Source organism: Phaseolus vulgaris, unplaced genomic scaffold (genome assembly GCF_000499845.2).
Source record: "Phaseolus vulgaris cultivar G19833 unplaced genomic scaffold, P. vulgaris v2.0 scaffold_357, whole genome shotgun sequence".
Lineage (NCBI taxonomy): Eukaryota > Viridiplantae > Streptophyta > Magnoliopsida > Fabales > Fabaceae > Phaseolus > Phaseolus vulgaris.
This window is the reverse complement of record NW_027174213.1, coordinates 1-9,425: the sequence shown is the minus strand read 5'-3', so window position 1 is coordinate 9,425 and position 9,425 is coordinate 1. Positions and strand designations below refer to the sequence as shown.

The 9,425-nt window shown below is 36.8% G+C and overlaps 1 protein-coding gene and 1 long non-coding RNA gene across 2 annotated transcripts; both read right to left on the bottom strand.

Annotated features, from left to right (window-relative positions):
- Positions 1-421: 421 nt before the first annotated feature.
- On the bottom strand, positions 422-3,711 carry LOC137817622 (uncharacterized; the record flags this gene model as incomplete). Its single annotated transcript, XM_068620897.1, has 7 exons — positions 3,479-3,711; positions 2,647-2,758; positions 1,912-2,490; positions 1,327-1,656; positions 1,087-1,170; positions 735-815; positions 422-659 (listed from the first exon to the last, which is right to left on the bottom strand). Coding segments are annotated over exons 1-7 (1,657 nt in total), but the record flags the coding sequence as incomplete, so codon positions are not given.
- A 386-nt stretch (positions 3,712-4,097) lies between these two features.
- Positions 4,098-5,709, bottom strand: LOC137817623 (uncharacterized). Its single transcript, XR_011081993.1, has 2 exons — positions 5,397-5,709; positions 4,098-5,332 (listed from the first exon to the last, which is right to left on the bottom strand). It is a non-coding gene; the product is annotated as an uncharacterized lncRNA (long non-coding RNA).
- Between the last annotated feature and the right edge of the window lie 3,716 nt (positions 5,710-9,425).

The window sequence follows — 9,425 nt, the reverse complement described above, 5'->3', positions numbered from 1 at the left end:
CCCAATCCTCTGAAACTCACACCTCTTTCAAATCTTTCCATCAAAGAGAGCTCCTACGACTTTTTCCTTCCTCTCTCAAACTTCTCCAACCACCATATTTAGAAACAAGCACCTCCTTCCATAGACCACCCTTATCCGAACCCAACCTCCAAATCCATTTACCTAACAAAGCCAAGTTAAAAATCTTTAGACCGATAATACCAAGCCCCCCAATATCGCAAGGCTCACATACCATTTTTCCAAGAAGACCAAGCGATCTTCCTTCCTTCAGAACCCCACCCCCAAAGAAAATTCCTTTAAATCCTAACTAACTTATCTGCCACCCCTTAAGGCAATTTGAATAAAGACATATAAAATAACGAAATAGATGAAAGAACATACTTGATCAAACAAATCCTCCCAGTCATCGACAAACACTTGCCTTTCCACCTACTTAGCCTAGCCTGAACTTTCTCTATCACCCCATTCCAAAAGGCACCACGCTTATGACGCCCTCCTACTGGCAACCCCAAGTAAACGAAAGGAGAAACCATCACGTCGTAGTTAAGGATAACTGCAAAACGCTGAAGCGAAATTTGATCCAACCCCGTCCTGCCAATTCTACTTTTCAAAAAATTCACCCTAAGCCCAAAAGAAAGCTCGAAGCATTGCAAAATCCCCTTAATATTGAAAACACTTTTGGTGTTAGCTTCATAAAAGAATAGAGTATCATCTGTATATTGTAACATACTTACCTTCACTTTAGCCCTTCCAACCTCCAAACTGTCTATCAAATTCTTCTCTTCTGCCATCCTCGACACACCCGACCAACCCTTCTGCCACAATAAGAAAGAGAAATGTAGCTAGCAGGTCACCTTGACGAAGTCCCTTCCTAGGAATGAACTCCCTAATTGGATTACCGTTCACAAGTACTGAAACATAAGCTGATTCTAAACAACCCTTTATCCATCGGATCCAAAGATCACAGAAATCCAACCTTCCTAGCATATAATAAATAAACTCCCAACTAACCGAGTCATACGCCTACTCATAGTCAACTTTGAAGAAAACACAATTCTTCCTCTTTCTTTTATATTCTTCCAAAACCTCATTAGCTACTAACACATTGTCCAACAAACCCCTTCCTTCAAGGAAAGCCGATTGTCTAACGTCAATAACTTTACCGATCACCTTTTTCAAGCATAAAGACAACACTTAATAGATGATTTTATACAAGCAACCTACTAACGAAATGGGTCTAAACTCGCCAAGCTGCTGAGGATTTTCTACTTTTGGTATAAAACACAGGAACAAAACATTTGAACATCTGGGCCAATGACAATTAACCGTAAAATCCTTCACCACCAACACCACATCCTTTTTAATGACATCGCAACAAAATTTTAAAAAACCAAAATTAAAACCATCAGGACCAGGACTCTTTGAACTGTCACAACTCCAAACTGTTGCCCTAATCTCTTCTTCAGAAAAATCACCAATCAACAATTCATTGTCAGTTTTCGAAAGGGAACTAAACCTAACATTGTCCGGTCTAACCTGACAAGCTTCGTTCCTAGCAAACCAGACTTCAAAGAAATCTCGAACCTTGTCCTTGATCACATCCTTATCCTTGCACCACCTACCGTTAAAAAAACCCCATGCAACTGATTCCTTACCCTTCTCCAGTTTATAGACAAGTGAAAATTTTTTGTATTAAGATCCCCTGTTTCAACCACCTTTGCCTAGCTTTCTAAAACATAATAGCCTCTTGCTTAAACACAGCTTTATTAAATTCAGCTAAGAGAGACTTTCTTTCTTCCCATTCTAACTCTTCTAAACCTCGATCATCATCTCGTGCGTCTAATCATCAATCCTTTTTTGCACTTCCTTACTGGGAAGGTTGACATCCCTGAAGACTTATTTGTTCCATACTTTTAAATCTGCTTTTAGCTTTTTCAATATTTCTTTGAAAATGTATATCCCACCTCCTAAAACCTCATAGGTGGACCATCTCAAACTCACTAACTCTTTAAATCTGCTATCTCTTTGCCAAACATCTAAACTCCTAAAAGGTTTCGAGCCCCAGTTGACGAACACCTCTTTAAGTATAACTACACAATGGTCGGAGATTGATCTGTTTAATACGAACTGTTGGCAATGTGGCCAAGTTTCCAACCACTCCTTTGAAACTAGAACCTTGTCAATTCTGCTCTTCACCATTTCATTGGGCTTATGCCAAGTAAACTTCCTGCCTACCAACGGGATATCAACCAATTCTGATTTTTCAATAAAATCATTAAAGCCTTTTATTTCTCTAGAATAGTTTGACACCGAAATCAAACTCTTCCTCTCCTTTTTTCGTATAATAGAATTAAAATCTCCAAGAATACACCATGCCTTTGACAGTTGATTCAACCTGAAACTGTTAATCTCTTTCCACACCTCTTTCTTTTCCCGTAAAGAGCCAGAGCAATATACATTCACTATTGTTACATGTACCTCATTACCAACCTTCCAAAAACCATCAATAACAGTAAAGTTCCTTATGTTTACAAAACTAAACATCTAGAACGTCTTATTACTCCACATCGTAAGAACCCCACCAACACTGTTTATAACTTTGTTTTCAACCTAATCTACTTCGTTAGTCCCCCAAAGGAGACAAACCTTCTCCTTGCTAAAATCAGAGCACCTTGTCTCTTGTAAGCACATCATATCCGTTTGTTCCTTACTAATCAGCTTTCTTAAGTAATTTCTTTTTATGGTGTCTCCTATCCCTCTGACATTCAAACTAATTATCTTCATTGAAAAACTTACTACTCTCCCCCATCGACTTCCTCGTATTGCCACTGACCCGATTAGTCAAAGAATGTAAACTATTTATGATTGCGCCTTCTCGTCCGGGAAAAGAAAATCATGCTTCTTTACCAACACATCAAACACTAGAAACTCGTTCTTTTCATTCTTCACCCAATAAATTCTATTACAATTCTCAATTGCGTTGTCTGACGTGAAAAGAGAATCAATCCTAGTACCTGGTTGTTGAAAAAAAAAACAGCTTGGTCCACCTGCACATCCACCAAATTACTGTCTTTGAACAAAATATATGTAGTTTCAAGCATACCTTCATATAAACCTTTCACCATCCTTGAAGCTATACACGGGGAACGATTACCTGGGTTTGTCCCCATGATACTGGCTACTTCCTTCACCTTCACCACTCTGTCCCAAGGACTTACAACCCGTTCTCCTCCTTACCTAAATTCACCTTTGAGGGGTTGTCTGTCCTCTTCCCTTCCAACAACAACAGGTCACCAACATGAGCCTCCTCCTGTAAGAAAACCGTACCCTACTCACAAACACTAGCTTCAACAAGACCCAACAACCTTCCCTCCTTGAGCTCTCGTCCTCCTCTAACACCTTCACAAACTGCCGAAGCCACCCCTAAGCCCGAAACCACCCCTACCAGAGGGGTTACAACTCCTCGCTCAACTCTCACAGACACCGGTGCATCCTCCTCTGGTCAGCACCCCTTCCGTCTAGCTTCTCGTTCCCTAGAGACACTCTGCCAACAATGTTAGGAGATGTAACATGCTCCACCACGATTTTGTTAGGACCACCTGCAACATGGTATGGACATGCAACATCACCTTTACCTACCACCCTTACACCAGAATGTTCCAGCTCGTCAATAATTGGACCCGACCCTAGTGAATCTCCCATCCAACTCATGTTTCCCACGTGGCCAAGTAAAGCCCATCAAGAGAAGTCTCATTAATTGCGTCCAGCTGAGTGCTTATTGACTTCGTCTTTAAAACTTGAAGATTATTTGCATGCGCCTCTAGTGTAAAGGAAGCTCCTCATTAAAAGCTAAAGTTCCACTATGAGACTTCCATGTGGACATCCATGTGCTCCTTTTCAAGGTAATTTTCGTCCTATATTATACTCTAGACGTTCTAGGGTTAAATTGGGTTCAAAGAAGCCCAATTGTAACCCTGACACTTCTAACCCTAACTAGACCTATTCTACAATTGGCTAAATACAAGCCCCAAAACCTATGCTACTTGGCCTAAATATTTGGTCCAATTATTTTATGCTACTAGGCCCAATACATGGCCTTTGAAACCCTAAACAACTTTTGTATACAATTTATTTAAGCTTAAACTTGGCTAAAAATTAATGTTCACTAGTGAGTCGAAACTCAGTCTTCTTCTATACTTCTGGCCAAAGCTCTAGTTTATGTTTTGATGACTTTGAGGTCTTCTTGGATATGCTCTATACATTCCTTCAATCTAGAATTGTCCTCTTGATTAGGACTACAAAGATAAAAGAAAAAAAACCCAATTAGGCTCATATTTGAAAGTAAGTTTATAAACAGACTATATGTCTTCATCCTCCCTGTGGTTGTATGTGGCTGGATGATTGCCATCAAGGTGCCTGTTTTCTTTGCCTGGTCTGCGTCGTACATAGTCGGGGTGAGCACTCGCTTCACCCTCAAAAGGGATATTTTCAACAAGGATTATCCACCCATCATATACGTCTTTGTTAACATTGAATTCACCTCCTTCAGGTGCACCGTTATTGTGAATGAAGGCCTATGTGACAACTTAGTTGAACCTCTCCTCGCACATATAAATAATATGACTTTTTGAGTTATGGAGCTCAACTTCAACAACCATCTCCTCTCGAGCATGATTTGAGACATCAAGATTGTCCTCTAGCTCTTTCATATCAACCGCTCGACGTTGATTGTTTTTCTCCAAGTTAGTGCATTTTGCTCGAGATTGATTTAGCTTGACATCATTCTTGCGTATTTTTCCTTCAAAGGTAGAATTGGCCTCTAAGGCCCTTTTCAGAGAGCTGATAGCATTGATCATCTTGTGCTCCAACTTGGAGATAGCCTTGACATGCTTTATTGCCCTCGTCATTGATTACCCTCGTCAACAACAAAGCACGACTCTGCAACTCAATGCAAGTTGAGATCAGATCTTTCACCAGTGTTGACCGTACTGCTTGCTCTTCTTAGGTGTCAAACCAACATGAACACCTTTGGAAAAATGGAGTTCAATACGGAGCAAGGAAGCAAACTCTTTAGTTGTTATACTGGGTGAGGAAGGAGGATGAGGAGGCAGTGTCAACTGTCTCTAGAAATCTCGGGCAGACCTCCTGGTAGTCCTCTCCTTTCTTTTCTTGTTCCTTCGGTCATTGGCGCCCGAGGGTGGTACCAATTTGATAACGTTGACCAAAGAATCTCAAGTCACATACTCGAGGCTGCCCCTTGGATGTCCAATGATCTCTTTCCTTAGCGCCAACATCATAGATTTGGAACTTCGGATAGATTTAGGCATTATGCCTGCAAAAAAGCACAAGGTTAGTAAAAGTTTAAACTGACCAAAGAAAATAAATTTGTCACCTACCATTAAAATCTACTAAACAAATAAATGACCACCAACTCTCGAGTAGGGAGCCTCCTCAACAGTTTGTCAAAAACACAAAAAACTTCTTAGTCTTTGGTGCTCGTGGACGAGCGAGGCTACTGTTTATACCATGTGAGGGACTTGGTCCAATAAAAAGGGAATTTAGATCTACCCTCTCAGTCATAGAAAAATCCCTACCCTCCAGATCAATATAAACTTTGAAAAACTTTCCCTCGAAGTTTTTGTAAGATATGTAGGGAGAAAAAAATAAGATTACTCTTCCAACTCGAGAGCGACAACCAACTTACATGGTCAATCAGATGAGAAGAAGAAGAAGAGAAGAAGAAGAAGAAGAAGAAGAAGAAGAAGAAGAAGAAGAAGAAAGAAGAAGAAGAAGAGAAGAAGAAGAAGAAGAAGAAGAAGAAGAAAGAAGAAGAAGAAGAAGAAGAAGAAGAAGAAGAAGAAGAAGAAGAGAAGAGAAGAAGAAGAAGAAGAAGAGAGAAGAAGAAGAAGAAGAAGAAGAAGAAGAAGAAGAAGAAAGAGAAGAAGAAGAAGAGAAGAGAAGAAGAAGAAGAAGAAGAAGAAGAAGAAGAAGAAGAAGAAGAGAAGAAGAAGAAGAAGAAGAAGAAGAAGAAGAAGAAGAAGAAGAAGAAGAAGAAGAAGAAGAAGAAGAGAAGAAGAAGAAGAAGAAGAAAAGAAGAAGAAGAAGAAGAAGAAGAAGAAGAAGAAGAAGAAGAAGAAAGAAGAAGAAGAAAAGAAGAAGAAGAGAAAGAAGAAGAAGAAGAAAGAAGAAGAAGAAGAAGAAGAAGAAGAAGAAGAAGAAGAAGAAGAAGAAGAAGAAGAAGAAGAGAAGAAGAAGAAGAAGAAGAAAAAGAAAGAAGAAGAAGAAAGAAGAGAAGAAGAAGAAGAAGAAGAAGAAGAAGAAGAAGAAGAGAAGAAGAAGAAGAAGAAGAAGAAGAGAAAGAGAGAGAAGAAGAAGAAGAGAAGAAGAAGAAGAAGAAAGAAGAAGAAGAAGAGAAGAAGAAGAGAAGAAGAAGAAGAAGAAGAGAAGAGAAGAAGAAGAAGAAGAAGAAGAAGAAGAAGAAGAAGAGAGAAGAAGAAGAAGAAAGAAGAAGAAGAGAAAAGAAGAAGAAGAAGAAGAAGAAGAAGAAGAAAAGAAGAGAAGAGAGAAAGAAGAAGAAGAAGAAGAGAAGAAGAAGAAGAAGAAGAAGAGAAGAGAAGAAGAGAAGAAGAAGAGAAGAAGAAAAGAAGAAGAAGAAGAAGAAGAAGAAGAAAAGAGAAGAAGAAGAGAAGAAGAAGAGAAGAAGAAGAAGAAGAGAAGAAGAAGAAGAAGAAGAAGAAGAAGAAGAAGAAGAAGAAGAAGAAGAAGAAGAAGAAGAAGAAGAGAAGAAAGAAGAAGAAGAAGAAAGAAGAAGAAAAGAGAGAGAAGAAGAAGAAAGAAGAAAAGAAGAAGAAGAAGAGAGAAGAAACCCCCCAAAAGGAGCTAGAAGAAGACATGACTAACCTTTTGGAATAAACGGTCGACTGATAGTAGTAAACGTTAGAAGACGAAGATAAATGTAAACAAAGGGAAGAAATCAATTATTCAATTGGTAGTAGTTCCTGTTACAATATACTTTAGGTAACATGTCAGATGTATTCACATGTAATGTTACATATTAGTAAAATAAATCAATCTATCTATATATATATATATATATATATATATTTATTTATTTAAGAAGCAATGGTAAATAAATTAAAATCATATAATTACTATACTTAAAAGATATAATTTATTCAAAAGAAGACCATTAATCTAAAATGACATAACGACAGATTATATATATATATATATATATAATATTATTTTAAAAGGTTAAATATACTTGGTCATAATAAAAAAATTTACAATGTCAATCGCTTAAATCTCTTAGTTGATTGATATTTAAGATATTTAAAAAGAATTAGTTAGCGTATTATAATATGTACTCATTTATGTCCAAATCATTGGTAAAGTAATTTTTACTGTAAATACATTAATGATTTACTATAATTTTAATACAACGGTATCATATAAAAGGCTTTAGGTTAATAACTTAAATTTGGAACTTATTTTAAATTTTCAAACATCAATAAAATAATTATATTTACAATAAAAATAAAATAATTTTTCAATAAATCTTATCTTTCCGTCACGTCCAATAATGTTAGTTAACTCCATCCTTTTCAGTTTTATCCTAACTCAACTCAAAGATATTTAATACAAAAATATCTTCTTTTTGTCTCTCATTGCAAAGTTGAAAACGTATACATCAAATTGGAAAGTTGATATGATAGCAATAGAAAAGAAAAGAAAAAAGTTGATATAAAAGATCTTGGCTTTGTTTATTCGAATTCATTTGTTTACCTCAATTGCCTTATACAATGCATGGAGGCTTCTCAAAATAGTTAAAAAGTGGGCCCAGGATACAAATAAAATGTCATTTTGTTCTTACCCTTCGCGACGATGGATTACTAAAAGATCGTCATAATAGTTAGATTAAATTAGAAACATTTTTTTTTAAATGCAATGCCAGTAAAAAACGAGCCTTCGTCTAAATTACGAAATGAAGATGATTATGGCAAACAATTTAATACAATTCATAGCACACTACTTACGAATTACTGCATTGCAACAAGGATTAAGAAATGGGTCCAACACAGTTATGAAAGTGTATAACACAATTATGAATGTGTATATATAGTATATGGAATTGTATAATTAAACACAAAAATGGAAATAATACAAATCTCATTGAATTTGTTTTGTTTATAATAGGGTCACTACAAAAAAATGTGTAAAATGTGGCGGTTTTAATATGGCAGTTATTAATAACCGCCACAAATTTCAGTATAATACGTCATTTCATTAACCGCCACAATTATCTTTTAAATTATGTCATTTTTAACCGTCACAATTTTCCTTCATATTTGAAAACTTGCTTTGAGTTTTAAAAATTGAAAATTGAATTTTTGAAAATTGAATTTTTTTTTGAAAACTTAAGAAAATAATTTTTTTTTAAATGGATTTTTTTTTAAAACTTACTTTATTCCTTTTTTTAAACTTACTCTCACAAAAACTAATTGAAAATTGAATTTTTTTTAAAACTTAAGAAAATAATTTTTTTTGAATTTCAGTTTGGAAAACCTAACGCTCTTCACTCTCGTTCCTCTGCCTCCACAACACTCTCGTTCCTCTGCCTCCACAACACTCTCATCCCTATGTGGAGAACCCTTAGCGCTCTCTCCCTCTACACAAACCCTAGCGCTCTCTCCCTCCATACGAACCCTAGCGCTCTCTGCCTCCACACGTTATTGTCACAAAACCCTACTCTCGCGTCCGCCATCGCCACCTCCTTGCAAGGATTCAACACAATCAACCCTATCGCCTTCAGAAGTTCAAATTACGCCTCTGATGTGAAGAGGTCCGATTTGAAGGTAATTAAATGCTTGCGCGTTCTCTTATCAATGCTTTGTTTGATGTGTAATTGAAGGAACTGACATGGGCAGTTTTGATTCTCTTCTCTATAGATCTCCTCCTCTTTTATTTATGATCCTTGTGAAATTGAAAACATAATTGTCAAGCTTTCCTTCACAGGTAATAGCTGTACTTAGTTATCATGATCTGATACTTTCTCGTATAGGTTTCTATGTTTTGAAAACTTAGATATGAAAATACGATGATTTCTGCAGGGGACTTATGGTTTCAATGGAGCACTTATAAAGGCCACTAGAATATCAGGAATGCGAAATTTCAATATAAATGTATGCAGATATGTTCCGTGATAAGTTTCTTGTACTATATATTTTTCAGAGGGAAAGGTCAACTGATTTCTCTGTGATCATGAAGGGTAGGATTTTGGCCTTTTACCAATCAAAGCAGCTACCTGGGGACGTTTTGTTCTTCTCAATCTGGAAAAAGAATGTCTCTCAGAAGAAAGTTGATAGCCATAATGTGTCAAAGGAATGGCTGGATAGCTGTTCAGAAGTACTGAGTTCCACTGGAAT